General features: G+C 42.5%; 1 protein-coding gene across 4 annotated transcripts in view; it reads right to left on the bottom strand.

The window, feature by feature from the left end:
- Positions 1-24,146, bottom strand: part of klhl29 (kelch like family member 29) — a 198,059-nt gene that overhangs the window by 7,318 nt on the left and 166,595 nt on the right. For all 4 annotated transcript variants that reach the window (XM_027284236.1, XM_027284235.1, XM_027284237.1 and 1 more), the window contains one exon: positions 8,695-8,888. In XM_027284236.1, the coding sequence (XP_027140037.1) occupies positions 8,695-8,888 (194 nt within the window). The remainder of the gene's footprint in view (positions 1-8,694; positions 8,889-24,146) is intronic.

Genomic DNA, 24,146 nt, shown 5'->3' with positions numbered 1-24,146 from the left:
ATCTGCCACAGCCATAGATTCAAAAATGTGAAAATAAAGAAAAGAAAAAAAACAGTATGCCCATGTATTGGAAATACATGAGTGAACAGGTGGGATACTGCATATTGTATAATTCAATCTGATACAGTGTATAGCACATGAGGAAAACAGAAGCATTGAAGCAGCACCACTGTAGAATTATAGATGATGGGAAACAAAATGAAACACTGGTTTGTGCGGAACGATGCTATTGGAAACCTGCAGCTTGCGAGCAGCAGCCCTGCTGTGTGGGAAGAGGAAGTGTATTTCAAACTCGGAGCAATTCCTCTTCAGCAGACTGCAGCTGGCCAATTTACAAGCAGCATGAATAATGCACAGACACTTGGCTATGAGCCGACGTCCTCTGCTTGCTGCCACAACGGACGGACATCCCTCATTGGAGACGGGCAACAGGAGGAATAACGTCTGACGCCTTAATAACGGCGGTGGGAAAGCACGCAAAGCTTCTCTCGTGTAGTAGAACCGCCTCCCCCTCGGCTGCTCAGAGCAGGCCGACATGTTTAATTAACAGGTCACCTCTGGAGGCGAGAGGTGCTGCCTCCCTCCGGAGTGATACTCTGAATGAGCCACACTGCATTATGTTTTCAGCTATGCTTCAACTCATGAGGTTCTGTGACAGCAAGGTACAAACAGCTTGTGTATGAAACTGTACGCACAAAGGCAGAAATATGCATACGTGTTACTTTTGTCAGATTTATGAAGCTGCATGTGTGCCTTTTTTCTATTTTATAAATCTCAGTCACTGTGGAACTGGGTGCCCATGCACAAGCTTCGTTTCTACTCCCACAGTTCACCATAAATAGATGTCGAAACATCCATAAACATCTCTTTGGATGTCAATACTCCACCACTCATTAGCCCTGTCAATGACAGGAACAATAAAGAAGTGCAGTTTAACAGATTGTGTCGCCGTCATTATGCACTGAACTATTATGCATGGCTATTTATAGCACCCATATCATTAATTCATCACATGTACCTGTAAACCTTCACTGCAGGGATATTTCATCTTTATTAAACAGGACGATCGGTAATTCATTTATAGACTCATATAGAAACAAAGTGCTTCACACAAAAATAAAAAAGATCATCAACAGAAGGCTCAAATATGTAAAAAGATTACTACAATATTTTTATAAATGCATTTGATCGACAGTTTACAGATTACTGTGTGACCTGCAAACATTATAATACAATCAGTGAAATTGGCAAATAACAAACAGTGTTTTCCTCTTACATTACGTCTCTCACCGTATATTCGATCCTGCATCTGGATCTACAAAACTCTGTGAGCGTCTAGTCTGAAGGATGCACATTCCTCTTTCAAACATACCAGGCCATCATTTATACATCTGGCCCCTGGCATCTACAGCTTGCAGCTCTGTGAGGCTGCACTGACACACAGCAATGCTTTGAATTAAACGCTAACTCCAGCACGCTTACAAGTTCACAAAGACAATGCTAACACGTGATGTGAGGCGGGTATAAGCAATGCTGCAGTCAAGACCACCTTTATCGAGTCCAAGGACTAATCGGCAAGACTCTGAATAGGTTCAAGTCCAAATCAAGATCGAGTCCAAATGAGAGAAACCGAATCAAGACTGCTGTTATGCTACAGTAGAGGGTCAGTATGTCTTCTATTTGAAGATTCATTCATCATTCATCATTTTTACTATTATTTGTAATGATCAAAAAGCAAGTGTTGTCTAACAACACCGCGGGATCAAATTAGGCCATGGCCAGGCTTTAAGGAGAGCAATTTCACTTCATATTATACTCAACGCTCTCCAGACAAGACAGCACGATACCTCCACCCCAAGAAGTGTGTTGTACTTCATTGTGATGATCAAAAGGCAAGTCCAATCTAACCGTACTGTAAGATCAAATGTGATAATGCTGTTCATTTTAAGTATAGCCCTTTCACTTAAAGCTGAAGTGCAACTTTACATTTTTATTTATTTATTTTTATTATGTCTTAATAACATTGGATATGCAGGTAAATAACATTAAAAATACGTACTTTCAGACAAAATGTATCTTTGTGTGCATTTCTCCTCATTACACGCGCTTATTTATCAAACCCTTAGACTCATGGACGGCCGCATCTCTCCACTGAGTACTGTATGAAGAGCTGAAATAAAAATAAATGATGTTCCTAGCTCAATGGAAAATGTAACAAATAACAGGCATCTGTTAAGCAACACAGACGTCACTGTTTTGAAGGACAAAGTTACTTCAGAGAAAGAGAGAGAGAGAAAAAAAACACGTATATTGCTGGACTCCAATAGTCTGGAAATGAAATACCAAAATGAGTCCATGAAAAAAATCCCCAGATCAGACTTGAGTAAGTGAGTACAAAACAAATCAAAATCAAATCAAATACTAGTGAACTGACCAGCAGATATTATTATCCATGCAACTATTATGGCTGAAAAAATACTATAGCCTCTAAATGACTCCATGCAGTTGTTTCACTGAAATCCAACGTAAACCATCAGAGGTGTTGGATGCATTTTTTACTGTTGAGAAAGAAGTTGCCACTGACTGGTCCTCCTCACATTTTGCTTGACGTGTTTATTTTTCTTCTTTTACCTTCTTCATCTCATTGGTATGCTGCTGTAAGTCTTTCAGAGCCTGTGTGTGTGTGCGTGTGTGTGTGTGCCCCAGCATAAGCGTGTGTACATGATTTTTTTGTGTTAGGTCCCATAAACACAGAACACTCATTTCTCTCTGCTCGGTGCCTGAGGCAGAATAATAACAGGATGCTCTCAAAGGAAAAAGCTTTCTCTCTTTTTTTCCCCACAGAAATTCCCACCATTGCTTCCTGCCTCTTTCTCTCGTGGACCCACAGTAAGCAGCAGGTTTGAGTGCTTGGAGAAGTACCAGGCAGGTATATTGCATTCTCATTTGGCAAGCCTCAAAGGACCACTGTCAGGGTTCAACATCTCTCCACTGCTTTGCTTTTGCTCTTATCCCCTGGCCTTCGACGTGGAAAACGAGCCGTTTCTGGTTGAACAACAGCGGGATACAGTAAAGAGTGCCCAAGAATTGTCTGTGTCAGCTAAAAAAACTTTCTAATTCTGAGACAAACCTGGCTATTCCTTAAGCCTCACAGTGGGTTTTGTCTGGTTTCACAGGTCTGAGTTTAGAAAACTCACTGACCACATTCTACATAAAAAATAAATACAGGGAAGGGTAGAGGGAGAAAAAGAAGAAGAGCAAAACAAGGTTTTAACACGGCAGCAGTGATAGAAGTACAGCTGTGCCTGCGGGGCAACACGGGCTGACGCAGCCTCTCACACTCTTAGAAAACAGCTTAGTCACCAAGTCTGGGACCCCTCGGGCTGAGGTCAAGGACAGGAAACAAGTGAAAACACACACATAATCACGCGTTGCACAGACAAACACACACGGCGATGATGAAATTTGCGGCTGCTGTCCAAACAAACACTTTGTTGTTCCCTCACCTCCTTTCCTATCTGATTCCTGCATCAACACAGCAGATATCTGATTCTATAAAACCGGAACACTACTGCAGCGATAACACACACACACACACACACACACACATATATCGCAACTCACTCAATTATACCAATACTGTTTACTGTACAGATCTAGATAAGACCGCTCTCTCTGATAAAGACTCCCAAACAGCAGTCGTCATCACAATGCCCTGCATTACAGCAGCGTGGAAATGTGTGGTCAGTCACAGGCGGAGGAGGAATCTAAACAAAGAATAAACAAGACATTCTCCTCCTAGAGAAAAGATGGAGGACGAGGTGCTGGCTATCCTCTCCAGCTTCCTGCGTCCCACCAGAGAGGACGAGGGAGCAGAAGGAAATAGGACAAAGAAGCTTCAGTTCTTGCTGCCAGGAGCTTAGATAAGATTACAACAAGGTAATTGGAGCAGCAAAAAGTTTTTCTCTTTTACGCAATATCCTTTTATGTGGCGGAGAATAAGAGCCTTTGAAAGGACGGACCAAAACAACAGAGGGAGCGAAAGAGGATGATGTACTTTAATTCAGTATGATGGAGAACAGATGGGGGGGGGAAAGGGGTCATGTCCAATATAGGTAACTATAGAAACACTTCATCTTCTCCGCCTCTCTCGCCGTGTCACCTTCTCCTCCTCTTCCTCCACCTACATAATGGCGCTCTCGCCGTGGCCGTTCAGCTGATAACGTCATTTGGTGCAAGTCATTGTTCTGCTGTCAATTTCCCGATAGAACAGTCCAGCCACGGCGTTTTTTCTCCTCCTGGGTCCCTGGAGTCAACCAGCTGATGGAGACTTGTCTGTCGGCAGGGGATGCATGATGCATGCAAGCCTGATGATGTCTGAACATGTGCGATAGTGATTAAAAATGTCACTTTGCTGTACCCAAATTATGAAAATACTTTAATACTTCATATTTTGTGACTTTTTATTTTTGATAGAGACAGCTGAAGAGTGACAGGAATGTGGGGAGAGAGACATGGGGAATGTTGGTAATTTTTGTTTTTTTTAGGCCCTAAAAACAGATTTCTTGTCAGATGGCTTCTTCTTATAGATGATAGGGACATGTGAACACACAGTTTTAGTTATTTAACATGAGAATTTGTTTTTCTCTGTATTGCTTTGACTGGTTTGTGGAGTAATGGGGGCACCATTTCTTTACACAGCACACTGTGAAAAGTTTCTGCAGCGGCTATTTCTTCAGTAGAAAGGAGTTGATAAAAATAAAGATGGAGAGTAATGTACAGAAGCCTAGAAAGAGCTCATATCAGTCATGGCATTTAAAAAAAAAGACTCCACGGCCATGCCAGCTGCTCTGTGAGGCTGTACCTACTGTACGTGTCTGAGCAAATGTAAGCATGCCAATGTGCTCACAGTAACAATGCTTACATACTAGTTTTTAGATAGTTACCATGTTCATAATCAATTTAACGTGCCAGCATTTGACTATAAGCACTCAGTGCGGCAGAAGCTGATGGGAATATCATTAGTTTTGCAGTTATTTCAACATAAAGTATTGGACAAACAAGAATTTTGGCCTGATGTTGGTATTAGACCGAAAGTCAGGGAAAATCAAAGTTACTACAATTCATCCTGCGGGGAACATAGATGTTATGGTAATCCATCCAATATTTGTTGAGATATGTTTGGACAAAAGTGAAGGACAGAGGTGTCTCCCTTGAGCCATGCAGCTAGCAAGGCCAAAAAAAAAAAACATTGATTTGAATTAAAGTTATGTTAAAAAGTTAGTGAAGACCACTATTTATTTATTTTTTATTTTTTAAATTGACATCTGCTGCAAAAATGATGATTAGAAGATGGAAAATTTGCCTCCCCGAAATGTACAACCTCAAAGAAGTTTCTGAAATAGAGAAGCTGATGGGGTGTAATGATCTAACAAAATGTTTTACCAGAAAGCAAATTTTTATTAAGGATTATAAAAATGTGTTCATACCACACTGCTATACTATTTGCAAAGGTTTATGGATTTTTTCATAAACAATTGATGCATAAACAAAATTCCTTTCACCTCCATTGTGCTCGAGTGGAGGCAGAAATCTCAGAGATATATCACCAAACTGTACAGTTATTTAGGTGAACTGACCTTTTAGGGAAAACAATGAGACTCCATAAATAGTTTAGTACATGCGAGGGGCCTCAATTATGCCACCATGTTCCTGTACTGCTCAGGAGACAGATATACTGAAGACAAAAGGAAGATATGGATGAAGCTGCAGAGAAGCCGTGCATCTCAATAGACTTGTTGAAGAGACTATATTTGGCACGAGTAATATTATTTTTCACTCTGCGAGAGATAGGAAGTCAGTCCTGATAAGTGTTTGTGAAACCCATTTGCAGTTCATGCGGGAGACGGTCCATGCAGAGGGAAAACACGCACCCCACACATAGGCATACATACAGAAAGGCACAGTAGCAGAAAACGCACACAGCTGTGTTTGTGTCAGTCGATAAGACGGTGCTGAGAGACTGCGAGAGACAGGGACGAGGGGGGGGACGGTGAGACAGAGACATGTGGAGCGGTGTGAGAGAGAGAGAGAGAGAGAGAGAGAGAAAGAGATGAACATAGAGATTAGAGGATGAGAGCGATGGAGGGAAGCAGAGGGTTGATCGAGAAGCGCTCCCCACCGGCTCACTAAAATCATCGCCGGCCCAATTTCACAGGAAGCACTAAACCCGTCCATTATCTCTTGGCTCGTTTGCTGTCAGACGAGGGCTCATCTACACCCTGACAGATGACGGTCTGTCTGTCTGCGTCTATCCTTAACACACACACGCACACACACACACACACACACACACACACACACACACACACACAAAGAGGCAAACTCTAAGCATACACAAACACACACTCGCACAGGAGGAGCAACCTCCTGGCTTGTTACATAATTCATGCGCTGTGTACCTGTGCCCCCCGGGGGTGTATAGTTGATATGAGGTAAGGAGAGGTTGTGTGTGTCTGCATCTCTGCATGTGTGCCTGCGTGTGTTTCTCACCAGACTTTTCTCTCATTTTTCCTCTGCCAGCTGCTCTGCCAGCCCTTTAATACCATTCAGCTCTCGCCCCAAACAGCCGTGTTACATAATCATGATTTCCCTCACAGTAGTGTTGCTCTGAAAAGGCACTAATAACAGAGAGCAAGTTTCTGGGCAGCGACGCTGAGGGATGCGCTGGCGCTTTAATGACACGAGAACAACTTCTTGTCAGAAAACATCTGAATTCAATTTTTGACCCTGTGTTTTCTCTCTGATGCCTGCTGCTTCAAGTGTCGCCTTGAGCAACAGTATGCAACCATTTGAGATAATAATTCTCTCTTTAAAAAAAAGAAGAAGCAGCATTTGGACAGCTCCTCACCCCAAGAATCTAACATGTGCCAACATCTTAAATGGGGTAATCCGGCATCAAATATAGAATATTTAATTGTGTGGAAAATTTATTAAAATTGATGCATAGATTTTGTTTGCTTTTGTTGCTTTGAAAATATTCATTCCTGTTCTGTTTTAAAGGAGAAGTTCAACATTTGTCGGTAAATAGATGCTGCAGCCAGCAGCTAGCCGAATTTATAAATAATAGAAATGGGGAAACATAAAGCTCACTAATTAACATGTTATATTTCTGTGTAAAAATGACAATTCAGATTAACATATTACTCTGTGAGCTTTGAAGAAAGTCAGCTGGTTGTTTCCCTCTTTCTGTAGTTGTAGCTCTGTATTTAACCGGCAGACATGAGAGTGGTATCAATCTCCTCATCTAACCTAACATCTAACCTTCACATCTCACCTAACAAAAAAGCAAATCCCAAATGCCAAACTGTTGGAGGAGTTTTGTTATATGTCTAATAGTGTTGTCCATGTGCAAATGTTAAACGAAACGACTCGAAGGATGTGTTCAAATCAATAGCAATCATCCCCATGCTGCACCTTTCAAGGATATATTTTTGTAAAGAAACCTGCCTGTGGATAAGATCTTTGCACTGGGAACACAGCTGTCAGTGTTTTGAATCACGCAGAGTTGTACACTGTGTGTTTTTCCTGCTACCTTGGAATTATGGCAGCTCGGTTAAAGTGTTTCTTCTGCTGCTGCGTCCTTCACAGGTCCCTGGTGGCTCAGACTGGAATGTGGCTGCAGATTTGTGCAGTGAATAACCACAGAGTTTGGCCAATACCATGTCAGAAGCTGTGGTTGGACCCACCTATCATTTCAGCTATGGTTCCCTCATTATAATGATAGAACTTGGGAAGAGCAGGGGATAATGGAAAATACTGACTAGTATGGCCTTAATGATGAGGAGAAAACAACAGGATCAGAAAAGGTCATACACTGAACACTGAATTAAACGAAATAAACTCTGATATTGAAGTTTAAAATCACATTTGTCAAAGGTTTTTCTAATCCAGATGCTGGCTTTCATCTTCACCTGAGCGCACAAGGCACATTGAGGTTGTCGATATCTGCACTTATAGAGTATAGAACCCTGTTTATGAAAGGAGACATATAGCAGCTGCAGAATTTCACCCTCACACAGTCATCTAATGTATAAGTACGATAATATTATGCCTTCAAATGGCAATCAGGAGTTTATGGTTTTGAGAGGTGAAGTCAAGCACAAAATGTGGAAGGTGTTCAAGTGGGTAATGTTGTTGAGAACGCTGTTGCTAGGCAACCGGGTAACCATAATGGAGGTCCTCTTTAACGAGACTGCAAGATATTTATGACCAAAGATTAAAAGAACGCATACAGATAAATGGTTATACCTGTGCTGTTGCAATATGTTTTTTTTTCCAGCATTGGGGTTACATCACTGAGAAAAAGCAAATGTTTTCATACATGTCATTCATGTCTTGAAGTAAAACAATTTAGCTCCTGACTGGATCATTCTTTTTCAAATGGGAAACACAAAGGCATAATGAGGAGCGAGAGAGGAGCCACACATTTGGGAATGTCAGACCACAACCTGGTACACACCGGTTTAAAAAGGGAACAACTGCTCTGTCATAACACAAAAGGTGACGGTAACAATGGCAACACGTCCCCTGAGGACATAACATCTCTCCACTGTTGTGACGCTTGTGTCTGAAAGAATGTGCGAGTGGAGCCGTGTCTGTGACAAAGACTGCGGGTGTTGTCACTTGTCTTACCTATCATGGGTGATTCAATGAAGCTCCAGGTGTTGCTCTGCGGTACATAAGACTGAAGGACACCTGCCGAGCGCCCGGCCTCGTTCACACCTCCGAACACGTAGACCTTCCCTCCGCACACTGTGGCTGCCGCAGAATGGACCGGCTTTGGAAGAGGAGAAACCGTCTCCCACTGGTTGGTGATAGTGTCATACCTGGGGAGAAAGAGTTTCTTTTCTTTAGTGTTTATAGTTTTCCATTTTTGTACACCATTGTAATCATTACAACCTTGGAGGAAATGGAATGAAAAAGCAAAGCAGAGGAAATTGAGAGAGAAAAGTGGAGATGGAGGTCATGGTTCAAACTTGAATAATAAATAAAGTCACGCCGACACTTCCATTAAACAGATCCATGACAGAAAGTCTCTAAATTACTTATGAAATCTCTAATGATTCATAAACTACTCTGTAGTCACTCATTTACCCCCCCCCCCCGCCCCACCCCACCTCCCTGACACACACACATCATTATATAGAAAAACTGATTTCAAAGTTCCCACTGTTCTGAATTCACTGTGAAATGCTCGTTTTGGCTGCAGGGCTGACAGATATAATTAGCAGAATGCCTACACCACCAGGGAAGATGAAAAAGACCAACCATTACGTACAATGACAGCAATTAAAGCAATTACACAAAGCAACATATGTTGGGAGCTACAAGCCATTACTCTCTAGAGTTGGGCTGTGTGTCAGCGCTGAGCTTTGGACCTTTCTCACTGAGCCCTCTTTGGCAGAGACTTCAACGGCGAGCCTAAAACTCGGCACAAACAGATGAAAGGGCCTGACACAATGGGCTCCATGTGAACAAGACACTGGCTTATGGGATTGTGCCTCTTGTCAGAGGTTGAGTGTGTGTTTATATGTATATTTCTTAAATTTGCATTTGGTGTGTGGGTGTTTAAAACGTGTGTTTGTGTGCGTGTTTTTTGCCCGTGGCTCCATTAGGGTGGTGTGTTAGCAGTGTAATCCCGTGTCCATGGGCCACTGATCAAAGCGGCCGCGCCGACAGCCTTCCAGCTGGAGTGGGCCTCATTAAAGAGCCGCAAACATATCCAGGATCTGTGATTAAAACACACATCCATTCCAGACTAAAGCAAATCCTCCTTGATCAATGTCGTCTCTTTGTAACATAAAGAAAAACACCTTGACATGAAAAACCAGATGAACAGCAAACTATACACATCGAACAATTGAAGAAGGTTTTAGTGCTCCCGTATGTCACTTAGAGAGATATATCTTTTTTTAACATGTGATTTTTTTTCACTGGGGTCAATGGACATCACTTTAGCAAGCACAGCAAGTACTTTCTTTGCTTTCTTTTCCTCTCTCATTCGACATACCCATCAAAGACAGAGAGGTGTCCAAAGACAGGTATTTTTTTTTTCAGTCCACAGATCCTCTCCTGCTGCAACTCCTGTGGCATTTGAAGGCAAGCTGAATTTAAATGACACCCAGAAGCGTTAGCATCCACCTTCCTGTGAGAAGACCGTTAGATAAAATGCGAGAGGAGACGAGGGAATTAGCCTTTGGGAATATTCCCTTCAGGGGGTCAGATAATGTTCTTGGCATCAGCTGCCAAGGGGATGGGTTTAATTCGACTGGCAGGCTGAGGAAGTAGTGACACAGAAGACGCTCATGGAAAGGTGGACTCGAAACACTCAGAGTGCCAATTAGCACTGTTTAAACAGGGACACACATACACACCAGCATCAGGTTGAGGAACTGAGCCCTGCTGAGATAGAAGGACTAACACGTGTCTCAATCTCTGGCAGATGTAATTACCCCTCGGACCACATCGGGGGAGGTTCATAAATTTAAGGATCAGACACTGCTGAGTGAAGCTGATTGCTGGACTGACAAAAAGGCCAGCAGGAAGACAGCCGGCCACAATTAGAAAAGATAACAGCTCAAGACAAATTTACTTTTGAATCAAAATACGTTTTTTTCATGTATTTTTGACTAATTAAGCAACAACACTAAAGCTGAACTAATCAATATTTTTAAAGTAATAGCTCCATGGAGCTTTTTTGCATCTTTTAATCTATTATCTTGATTTTATGGCCAGCAACCCGCACTGTTCATCTCACTGCTGCTGCTTTTAATGACAAGGTGTAGTCTAACTGCTCAGCACCAAACAGTAGACAGACATTAGTGACTAGCTGGTGAACAAACATCGCACTTGTAGAAACCAAAAACAGAGCTACAACTAGAGTGAATATTGGACCTACCTGATACAGGCGGCTAGAAACACAACTACAAATATTTGCTAATGTTGCTCTGTGTCTGCTGGATGAGTAAATATAACACATTTGCCACAACAACCTTTATGAGGTGATAATGTTGTGTTTACAGGTTGTTCCTGTTGTTCCAGAATGGTAAAAAAAAATCAACCATTGCAGCTTTAAAAGGAGTGTGGAAATACCTGACATCATCTTTTTCCAACACAGTCCCGCCCACCTCAAAGCAGAGAGCAAAGCTCTCATAATAATGTGCTCATGTGAGAACCCATTTCTTTTGGTACGGTATTGATACGGATCAAGACAATAAGTTTTAGGCACCATCAATATAAACACAGCACAGCTATCATGCAGTCAAAAGGGTCAGGAGTTCTGATAAAGCGAAACATGTGCAGGTCAGAAGAGACTCATCATCTCAGATATTCTCAGAGGTCCAAGTTTGATTGAATTCATTACTCGTGCGATTCACTATCAAGCATTTAATATGAGCCGTGACATTAGGACTGACACTAAAAAAGATTCTCAGAGTGGGTGTATATGCTTCATTTATATCTCCAAGGCAGAGGAGATGGAAGAAGGAGAGAGGCAGAGAAAAGAAACACATTGTGCTTATTACATAAATACAGACTATATCTCTTTCTAATTCCTCTATGCTTCTTTGTCAGACACAAATGGCAGACAGAGCTTTTTTTTTGTTGCTGAGACAAATACACAAATAAGATACACAAAGACTGATCACTGTATGAAGCCATGCAATTGGCTAGAGCTACCGACAGGGCTGGTTTCATCACGCAGGAAAAGTCATCTTGAAAATGCGACTGTGGGGTTACAACAAAACAAACAATTGGGATTGTTCTCTTTTAGGTGAGGAGAAAGAAAGAAAGAAAGAAAGAAAGAAAGAAAGAAAGAAAGAAAGAAAGAAAGAAAGAAAGAAAGAAAGAAACCAGACTTTCAACTAGACTTGCCTCTGAATATGTAATCTGGAAAGAAAAACATGTTAATGCTCGCAGCAGTGCGCACTGCGACTGACTGACAGAATTATAATTCAATGTCAGCCAGGTGTGTAACAGCGACCCACGCAGTGTGATTTTACTAGTAAAATAGTACCAGCTAACGTTTCTCTGGCCTTTGTTCTCCACTGACCCATCTGGATAAGACGGGTCAGTTGCTGTGGAAATGCACACCTGCCATGTTTGTTTATGTTGACAGCAGACGATTTGCCACCTCGCCCCAACCTGCTTGCTTGCTCTGCATAGTGCACATGAAGAATTAGACCCAACCTTAATATGCCAGTCTGCAACCTACATTCTGGAGAAAGCATAGACTCTAAATACCAGGTGTTAAATATAAGAGTGTGGGTGGATTGTGTTATCTGAAAGGCACATCCATGCATAAACCACATATTTATTGATTGGTAGCGAGCATCTTTTATAGTTGTTGAAGGTTTGGCACCTGACTATAGCTCCACCTGAATGTAGGTCTCTGTTAGTAGTATGCAGGTGAGAAGGCTCTGCTTTGCAATCAGGGCCTTGACTCGTGACTTGGATGAAATCAGGAGATTAGCTGATCAAGCTCTTTATCTCCATTTAAGTCTTAAGTATTTTAGATAAGACTGTTGTTATACTAGATCTTAACAAGAAACTGGAAGATAAGTGCACAGCTGTAAGTGCACTAAAATCCATTTCTGTCCTCTTCAAGAAACTGGGACCTGTCTGGATGTCCCTTTCACCAGCTATGGACTACAGACTCAAAGAGTCAAAGACTATTAATGGATACAGCGAAGTGTTGGCTGTTACCACGCCTTCCTAATCTAAAAGCCTTTTGTGTATGTCATCTTTTTCTTTTTTTTTATGGAGCTGCGATGGAACAGCATCAAGATGCTATAGAACAGGCAGATTTAGAAGTTGTTCACCAATGTCTTGCTCTTGAATCTGACCATATGCCGTCCATCTTCCAAACACCTACACAGAACATATAGGCGTCATAACAGCCGTCTACATCTCTCTAATCAAATTAATCAAATGTGGATGATGAACCATACTTTCTCTCTCTCTCTCTCTCTCTCTCTCTCTCTCTCTCTCTCTCTCTCTCTCTCCCTCTCCCTCTCTCTATAATAAATGGGCTGCCAGTCTCTGAGACACTGACACATATCCATTTCCCCTGAGAAACAAACTACAGCATATAGAGAGTAAGAATCGAGAGTGGGGGGTTTGAAGGAGGAATGAAAACAAAAAAAAAACTCACTCAGATAACAAAACCACAGGCTCTATACACCTCAACGCTGACAAAAAGATCCATTAAGAGGCAGAAGAGTGCATCATGCTGCAGTCGCAACCAGACTGGAATGGCATGCGAACACTGACTGCTTAACAATAGCTACAGTATTCCCCACTCTAGCTATTAAAATCCAGTGGAAGATGATACACAAATGCTAAAGACACACGAACAAAAACTGCATTCATTCAAGTTGTTCAAGTATGCATACACCACACAGGTCCACAACAACAGCACGCAGTAACCTTTAGAAACTAAGCACGTGCACTAAAATGCAGCTGAAGTTGTTAAAAAAAAAAAAAGCAATGTATTAATCGCCTGCAGAGAGGAGCTGATGCTCTAGATTCTATCAAGCAGGAAGTCATGCCCTTAAGTTACAAATTCACATTAATCCCTGCAACTCCCCATCTATCCATCTCACTCTCACTGGACACTATCTCTCTGTCTATCTCACATTCTCTTCCTCCTGCCCACATGCGCCCTCAAGATGCATGTGCACACTTCAAAACAGGAAAAAAAACAGGTCAGTTTGCAACCAAATCATTGTAACTTTGTTTAGATCGTCAGAGCTGGCTAGCGTTTGCACTGACTGTAATTAACCCATGCAAGCAGTGTGACTCGAGGGATGGCTATGTAAGTTGGGCGGTCAGTGCACAGCTTTGGTACAGCTCAACTACTATTAAATGGATTACCATGAAGTAGGGTAAAGACATGCATGCCCCCTTAGAGATGTACTGTGATAACTTTCATCAGCAGTTCAGAATTTTAATTTTAAATTGTCCAATAATTGATTAATGAGCAAATAATAAGACATTAAGTGTTTAGTAGCAAATGTTCTAAGTCTCTAGACTTTTAGCCTTGGTACAGGTGTGATTCTAGTTTATTTATTTAGTTTACACTGAGTTTCTCTTTTCAATCAAGATCTAGAAAACCTGCCTTCTTTTATTTTACAGTTAACCCTCAAGTTTGCAAGCTCCCCCATCTGGTGTTGAGTGTCATTAAAGCAGAAGACCTCAATACACAAAGGCATCTGCATGCAGCTCCATTTGTTTTCTATACAGCCCTTGGAACAGGAACAAGAAGAGAGGGAGTGCATGCGTGTGTGTGAGTGCATCAATCCCTCACAGCCCTCTGTTTCCTGTCAGAAGTAATGAACTGAGAGGTTCTGATTTGGCTGGAGGAAAACATGGCTACTGTGTGAATCAGCTCTGGCCTGGAGCGCATTCAAAACAATTTGCACACAAATATAGGCTTCATTTGCTTACATTAACATTTTTCACGTTTGCCAAGAATGTTCATTAGTGGCTAGGTGGGGAGAAAACTTGACAGCGTGACAAAAAAACACTATAGAGAAAGAAAAAAAAAATGTAGTAGAAATTGTCTACTGAACTTTCCTTTTAAAGCGAATTTGGTTGCATATGTATGGTGCATGCGGGCCGTTTTGAAATAGGAAGCTGCTGATAGTGACTGTGGATGTTCATTTGAAATCATTCAACTGTGACATCCTGCTTCTTTGCATATTTTCTAGAATCTCCTCCAAAATGCTTTACTCGCACCTGGGCAAGATCACCGCGTGGACGAGGACGACGGAAAGAAAGGTGTAAAGAAGGGCAATGTGAAGGAAGAGAGGGTGTAAAAGAAGAGGAAATGAAAACCAGGAAAGGAGAGGGGTGATAATACTTTTGCATTAATTTGAATGTCTATCAAGTCAGGCAATAGATGGAAGCGCATAAAGGCGAACGGGAGAACATCCATTTTGGTGAGGAGGAGAAAGGGGGAGGAATGAGAGTGGGTGCGAGAGGGACAGAGTGAGAGTCTATCTGTGTTGTGTCAGCTGCCATCTGTGTGTCAGAGCACATCACAGAAACTGTGAGGCCTGTGCCCACACCTCCACTATCACCCTGCTGTCTGCTGGGCACCAACACTCGCGCATACACATGTCTCCAAACCGCCAACGTCACTCTTTCTCAGAGCATGCGTCTGGTTACATTTTTACACTTGACACATGCACACATACAGTAGCACGGTGGGTATAAGTGAACACACTACATGCGTCTATTTTGGTTGGAAAATCTGCTTCACGGACAACAAACTTGTCCTTTGAATGAATATCTTCTTTTCTGAAGGACTGAAACCTAATGTTTAGCACGTCCTGTGCCTGCTCTGTGAGACTCCATTGAAGCTGCACTAGAATTACTTCTCAGAGTCTGATGCCATCTGCATTTGGCCACTTATCCTTGAAACTAAGAAAAACATGATTAAGCACAAAAATGGGCCCAGAAATCGAGGAATATGTCTAGTAGCATTAGATTTTTTAATACCAAGATGTATGTTATGCAACTTTAAGTCTTGCAGTTGCTAAGAGACATGCACATTTCTAAATACGGCCTTGTTTGCACTGTTTAGAGCACAGACCTAATGGTAAAAAGGTACATTGTGGATTAACAGCAAAAAGGGAGTTCTGGAGATCCTTTTATGATCTCTAGCTTTAATGCAATGCTGTTACTGATCTTTTGGACAGACAGAGGTCGTCAAATGTGGCAAGAGCAACATGCACAGACTCACCTTTTCCTACGCTCTATTTCACAAACAACAGCTTTCTGTAAATTGTGAGATGAAAACAAAAACAGCAGCTTTGTGACAACTAATTTGAACTCGTTTGTATGCACCTCTGTTCCCCGTGTTGATTTTCTCTGCATGTGACAGCTGTTTGTACCTGTTCTCTCTCGCGGGGTTGCTAATCAATGTCTGATGGTGAAATCTACTGAGTCCTACATTGTACTGGAAGGGCTCGGTGCTGCTAGGAAATGTAAATGTTTGGGTATCTGCATTCTATAGGAAGCGCACCATTTTGCTGACATGATGGCAGATTCATCTGGGGAACTGTAAAGAAGACGTAACAGCTGTTCTTCATTCTAACACATGAATGACTAGGGCTGCACTTTCCTCATCTCCTGTGAGCATCAGCCTCCAAACCAAGAATTTAAAAACAACATCAGAAGAAGACGTTCCACCAACACGTTGCTTCTGAATTAGGATGCACTAGCTACAAATTAGTATGCGTGCTTGTCCTTCGAAGTTCTTAACTGCTAACAGCTGCTTTCAAACAGGGGACTTACTAAACTGGCTTGCACCATTAAAACTTGTCCGTCAACACTTTAGTATTGTGTAAATATGTTTCTAGGAAAGATCTGTAAATGGTAAATGGACTGTACATATATAGCACCTTTCCGGTCTTGCGACACATCACATTTACCCATTCATACACTGACAATGAAGCTGCCCTGCAAGGTGCCAACTGCTCATCAGAAAATATCCAATCACACTCACACACCGATGGCACAGCCTTCGGGAGCAATTTGAGAGTTCATTATCTTGCCCAAGGACACTTCCACACACGCACATGCCAATCTTCTGATTAGTCGCCCCGCCTCTGTAGCGCCGTCCAATCAAAAGCAATCACCTGAACAGGAGGTCACTGTAGCACTGCAAGCTATTTGCTAAAACAGTTTACTAATAATCAATATAATCCATATCTGCGGACATGTAAAAATGTTATATTTCAGAATTTAATCAGCTCAAAATAAGTAGGAAATATCCAAATATGCTATGTATGTGATGTTATTCTAGATGCTCTTTTTATTATTCCTTAAAGAAGCATCTTACAAGAAGTATTTTTACCAAGCTGTCTGCTAGCAGAAGTCAGCTACATATCAATTACGCCTGTCATTTACAAGGTATAAACATCCAGTATCAGCTGTAAGAAGTAGTTGTGGCCCATTAAATTCAGTCAGGTATAAATCTCTTCTTAGTAGTACACACTTATGTTATTACTTTCACCCCCCAACATATTTTTGGCTTGACCCTTTAAATAATAATCAATGGCTACATGTGAACTCTTGTCACATGCCATACTTCACAGTCTAAGTTCGTCTCAATTGAAGGATTTTCAGAGAGGTGATGAGGTAAAATCCCTAAAATATTACCGCTTTAATCATCCTGTGACCTGTCAGATTTATCTTTGGACCACTTGAGGGGTCTTGACCGCCAGGTTGGAAGCCACTGGTTTAACCTTTGACACACGTCCACATTCGTGAAGGGCAGAGCCGTTTTGCTTGTTATTTGCTCATGCTACACACATCAGACAGATTGTGTACGATGACATCTGGGGATCTGATGGAGTCTTGCTCTCCGTATGGACGCTCTCGGAGTGTGTTCATCTGACAGACTGAAGTCAAGGTCAGCCAAAAGACACACACACACACGCAAAACACACTCCGCTGCCATCGCTGCAGGAGAACACACACACACAACTCATTAACTCTGATGGATTACAGCACATTTCAGGCTAATAACACTGACATACGTGTACACATCATGCATAAATGCGCACACCCACACACACACACACACTATGGCAACACATGCAAACACAGATGGACACAGACCTGTCACCTCGGTGTCACCTTCAGCTAATCCTTGCGAGACAGTGAGCGATCCATCCACTGGCCACACAGATTTACCCATAATCCCTCTGAATGAACCCATTCACAGCAGAAGTATAGTTCCTCAATATGTGAGCATGCATGTATACCCACACACACTTTCTGTATGAAGATAAACTGCAGATACAACACGTGTAATCTTAAAAAAGGCACCTTGAAAGCCTATCAGGAAGAGAACTTAGGGAGCCATGATAATAGTGAGTGTGTGCTCTTTCTGCCTCTCTGTGCGTGCGAGTGAGTGAATGTGAGTGCAGACGCAGATTTAATTGGATGGGAATGTCACGTAGGACAGGGGACATGAGTGCTGCCGGTGGTGTAGGTCGTACACCAATTACTGCTCCGTGCTCTTCAAAACTAGACGGGAGATGGAAGACTGAGACCCCACTTCATTACCAAAGTAAGCCCCTGTGTTGATAGCAGCCACGCAGGGCAGCACTGTGTGTGGGGTTGTATAGTGGTGATGAGGACAAGAAGACGGAGGAGGGGGAGGAGGAGGAGGGGGTTAAAATTAAAATTGACACTCAAATTGCTGGGCAGAGAGTGGTTGTAGGCAAAGCTTGAAGTTTGATTGCTAAGCAGAACTTGTGTCATGTTACTCTTTTCTATTACTAGGTTTCTGCACATGTGCTTCATATAAGTTTGGGCAGTAAGACACAGGACCAAGAGTATAAAATCATGTTAGCACCTCTGTGAGGCTGCACTCAAGCACAGTGTTGCTTTGAGCTAAATACTAATGACATGCTCAAAATTAAAACACTTACATGGCTCATTCATGTAGAGAAAATAATGAGACCTTGCATACAGTATATACAGATATATATACATTAAATTAAATTAATTCATTAAAATAAAAAAACAGACAAACATGTTTTGGGGAAGTGTAAATCAAGTACATGACAATGTCTTCTATAAATATTAGAAGAAAATATTAGAAGAGTCTTCAGCAGGATGGGTTCCTACTGGCTCCCCTTAATTGCTCCCATTAATAAATTATTCAAATTTCCATTTAAAATAAAAGACAACACTTACTGGTGAACACACATACATTCACTTACACACACACACACACACACACACACACACTCACTCACTCACTCACTCACTCACTCACTCACTCACTCACTCACTCACTCACTCACTCATCACACAGACACACAAACACACACACACACTAGAAAGTACAAAAGTTGAAAATAGCACTGCGTCTGCACTTATCTAGTGTTGATGTGCGCACCTTCACCTTCACCGTCCACACACACACACACACACACACACAAACGCACACACAGGACAAATCTATATATAACAACTAACCCTCCCACCTCCAGTGTCGATCCCTCCCTGGGTGCTGTAAAGGTGGAGTGTCTGGATATTGTGATGGTTTGCCAGGGCTATGCTTTCTAAAGGTCAGGTGTTACTTCTTGTACTAACTGGAAACCATCTCGGCGGCATGTGTCACACCCTAACCACTGATAATTAGCCAGCAACATACTGCTGCAACCTGATTGACTGCATGAACGACTAGGTGACTGGTGATGGCCTAATAAGAGAGGGGGATACACGGGGAATATCCTTTTTTTATGTGGGTTATATCTATGTGTGTGTTTTTGACACAAAGAGCTAGAAAAGGAGAAAAGAGGATAAAAGCGGCACAGAAGCAGAAAAAAGGTGAGAGAAAAATGACTTGCCTGTTGGTAAAGGCTGGAAATTGTCCGAAGTGCCAGCCTATCGTTTATCAACGAAGTGCAAGCACATGCAGCTCGTACTACTCATTACCTGTAGTCTCCCTCTGCCTTTCCCTAATACCATCCTCGGGCACACCTGCCGCTGCTCTCCAATGGTTTTCTAAAACTGTCACACACGCGCGCGCGCGCACTTTGCATCGTCTGCCTCCATGTCTCAGAGACCTCAGCGCCCCATTAGAGCACAATGAAGAGGAGACTCTGTCTTTGCTCGAGCATGTCAGACAGATTCGACATCACCGGCCTCGCAAGCCCCAAATACACCCATCATCTCCTGCCCACCTAATCAGCGCTGTGAAGAGACGGGGGGGAGCAATGGGACAGAAGGTGCAGGAGAGGATGGAGATTGTGGTTAAAAGAGGAAACTGGGGGGAGGATAGAGGGAGGCGAGGAGGCGAGGAGGCATGGTGAGAGAGAAATAGGAGAGAGATGTGATGATCTGCCTGATTTGGGCCCACTCTCTTTCAGCCCTCGAGCCTCACAATCACTGAGAGACGCGGTGGCTCCTGCATGGATCTGGGAAATGACTGTGCACGCGTGTACAGTACATAAAAAATGAGAAAAAGGCTTCTCCCTGCCAACACTCGACATAAAAGCACACTTTCATGAAGGCCTGTTTATGTAGTGTCTGGAAACATGCTGAAGTTTCAATCACAGGGAACTTCAAATCTGCATTATTTTTTCTCATTGTAGTGACATCATATTTATTTATTTATTTTAAAGAATTAATTACGCGTTCAGTCTCTAAAAAAAGATGATCCTCACAATTCCCCACAGAGTATAAAAACAGAGAATAGCAATAGATCCTCAGATTTCAGAAGCTGTGCGGGTTTCTACAGGCCTTGTCAAATGCCTCAAAGTATTAATTGAAAAATTTCTGGCAATTGATACTGTGCTGATCATCAAACTGATTGATTCATTATACCTGTAATTTTTAACAACTTTAAAATGCAGCCTTAATGTTCACTGTGATGAATTTCTCACATTTTAAGAGTTTGCTGATACATTTCCTTACTGTGCTGGAATGAAAGGAAACTAATTAATGTGTGGCAGTAAAAATAGATTTAAATTTCTAAAATGAATGTAGCAGGAAAGGTTTGAAAATGTTTAGCTGCGACGCGAAGTAAACAGGATCTGTAGTGAATTATAATGCGCAGAGGAAATGAGTGAGCAGGACAGACAGAGACATGGAGACAGAGATATGAGAAGTGAAAATCAACACTGACATTTCAGAAGGGTAATGAGAGTTTATGTGAGTGTGAGTGCGCGGGAGGGATGCTGGGTAGAGGGGTGATGGCTGGGGTAGTGTTGGAGAGTGAACCAGTGCCTTCACAGCACAGTAGGGGCCAGCGCTGTGAAGTTGGTTAATCCTGAGGAGCAGGGGATTAGCTCAGCAGGGGGGAACTACCTCAGCAGGGGGGCTCTGGGAACCCGTTGTCCCCAACCACAGTGCCATGCTGCGGGGGTACTGGGGCTGCCCCCTCCCTTCCAAAACTAGCCCCAGGCACTGTCTGACCTAGTACAAGGAAACTGATCTACACAGTAACATACATATAGACATATAAAAGACATGCACAACAGCTCATCAGTTCATTATTGCTCTAGTGAAGCTGGAGGGGCTGGGAAAGAGGAGTGAGGGTGTGTTCACACAAGCTCACTGATTCCAGTGTGACTGATTATGCAGCGCTCACAGGCCCACCTGGGGGCTGCTGCATCTCCACTTGCCCCTCATCTTCTCTCTTCTGCACTGTGCTGCTAAACTCCTCTTGGCTCACTCCTTTTTTCTCTCCTTCCATATTCCCGGATCCTTTTGCTGCAGGGTTCCAAACACCCGGGGCTGCAGAGTGACGGGACGCTCTGTTGTTATTAGCATCATCATTGCCCTGCTGATTATTTCCCCGCTGTCTCCAAAAGAGAGTGCTATTGGGCAGGGAGCTGAAATGGACAGAGAAGAACCTCCATCTCCAATCATTGTCTGTATATGTAGTGTATGTATTTAAAATGCATCTGTATTCAGAAAGTAAGATTTAGATGGTGGATGGCAAGAGTAAGAGTTTGAATGGACCGGACCCTCCATGAGCTTCTTTTTCTGGCTGCATGACAGCCTCTTTTTGCCTGCAGACTAAAGAAACTCATCAGAGCGCACTCATACAAGCAGCCAGGAGGCAAACCATGCTTTAGTACAACTCAAAGAACCTCTTCCTTCTGGGTGTAACATGGGGTCTCTCCCACCCCTGGTTTCCCACAGAAGGGGACCTTTCTCCGGGTGACTGGCAACTCAGTGTGCACACCACCCGCGGACATCAAGTACTTAAGGACTTGTCATCCACGGAGCAGCACACAGAAGACTTCAACTGTGTACAGCGTGAGGCATGATGAAACCTCCCGCTGGAATCTCCATCTCGTTGTATCTTCTTGGTCATGGTTGACTTGATGAAATTTCCCGGGAGCCGTTCAGTGCTCCTCCGCAAGGTCTTGAAGGCATTACGATTCGCCTCCTGCATCGGACTAAGCCAACATTCTTGAAACGGTCCATTGTGCTGGTCAAAAGTATATATATATAAATAATGGAAAACTCAAGGAATACATGGTGCAAAGTTGTGTTAAAGGCACTGAGAACAAGGCAGACCACTCTATAGGAGCTCAACGACCTTCATGGAGATGGAAAAACCACAATTCTGAATATCACTAGACGGACTGCTACTGACGCCTGAACACACAGCGGAGCGGTAAAGTTCGGGGACACTTATACAACAACAACAAATGTGCCAGTTAATGAACCTGAAAAGCAACACATGAACAATGGAGCTTTCTCCACAGATTTTACAGGCACATGTTTATGTACTGCAATTTAAAAGGTCAATTTAGTTCGAAAAGCCATAAAGAAGCCAGAGAACATGATCTTTGCAAATCGCTCTTCTCTCCTCCAAGCCTTAGCAGAACAGCACAACGTCCCTGATGAGAAAAGCTAGTTGCTATACTCAGTGTCATGTTGCTAACAGTCTTCATGCAATATTAACTTGCAATAGAGCTTGGCGGACGCACAAACCTGTGCATAGTGTGCGATAAATAAAACAAAACCATCTGTGATTGACACATCATTAGACACCCATGAATTATTCAATATCTGCAATCATATTGGTTTGCCAAAGGATCAACATGCTGAGGAGCATGCAGGCCCAGGGTACCTGATTGCAAGTTAAAAGCCTCCTGAACTTGACTGCTTCCATCCCTAAAAATCTGTCAGTCATTAGCGTAGAGAGCGGAGACAGGGATAAGCCTTCTCGGTCCTTTGAGTGTTGATTTGGACCTCCTGCCATTTCCAAAGAAAGGCCGCATCCTACTAGCTTTGAGATGGCTCTGATTGAAGACATAATTGTGAATGTGGGTGAATTTCACGGTTAGGAGCGTGAAACCCTCAGTGAGATGGATGTAGAGATGGGAAGCGTGAGAGGCAGGAAGGACTGCAAATTAGGAGTCAGGGTGCTGGAGCTGGAAGGTGAGAAACTCCGGCTGTGGCCAGCTGATATATGCAGACACACAGAGACAGACACACAAGTAAACACAGAGGCATACATACATATGTACATAAACTCAGGGAACAATGAGTACGGGAGCACACGAGCGCACAGAAATGCAGACGCATACACAAGGAAAAACACAGGCTGTGTGTGTAAATAATCTCTGCATCAATCACTCTATGAGCGGAGCAAATCAACTCTGGCTGTTGCACCATTTCATGCCGTTCCCCAGCCTTCATATACAATCCCCACCAGCTATCTGCATATCAAACAAGGCAGCCATTCACATACACTGACTAATGATTTCTGAATGTTATTAACTCTCCATATTACAACTGCACTTCAGACCTGTGCAGTCCGTCCTCCTTGTACGCAGGCGACAAAAAAAGGCTTTAGTAACAGTTCCCTTATCTCCGCTGGCCAGGAACTTACTGCCTCCCTTCTCCTCTACTGAGTCCCAACTATCTTTAGAGTTTTGGCCCAACAATGCTGAGCTGCTGCAGAGCCAATGTGTCTCACAGCAGAGCTATACCTGCCAAATCTGGTGGTTAGCTACAAAATAAAGGATCAGCAATTAATGGGGCTCATTCATCAAAGGAGACGTGAACAAATGCCTTTAGAAATGGCCTGAAAACGATCTTGATCATCTTCAGCTTTGAGATGAATGTAATGATTCATATAAAAAAAACTTCATGATCTTCTTATGTTATACAATATATATTTTCAGGTCGGAGAAATACTTTCAAGGTATGCAGAAACAAACTTTAGGCACTCGTGCGTGGGAGCAATGTCAAAGTTATAAAACACAGTTTTATTTAGTTACATAGCTGTCTAAAATGAAATAAAAAATGCACTGAGCATGATTCAAAACTTTTGAAAACAACATTTCACTGTGATTCACCTCTATAAATACTGTATATGTGACAATTCAACTTACTGAATTTGAACATCTGCAAGACAGTTCTTATCGAGAAAATAGTTCTCAAACTGGATTTCATTTTCAAACAAATAATCTAATGTCTAATTGTGCTTCTGTGTTGTATCTTGTTACAAAAAAACTAATTAGAGAAATCGAACAAATGCCGGTTTACGAGTCTTATGAAACAGACTGCTGCCGTTAATCTGTCAAGCTCTT

This window comes from Larimichthys crocea, chromosome XI, assembly GCF_000972845.2.
Source record: "Larimichthys crocea isolate SSNF chromosome XI, L_crocea_2.0, whole genome shotgun sequence".
Classification (NCBI taxonomy): domain Eukaryota; kingdom Metazoa; phylum Chordata; class Actinopteri; family Sciaenidae; genus Larimichthys; species Larimichthys crocea.
This window is presented reverse-complemented; position numbering and strand designations above follow the sequence as displayed.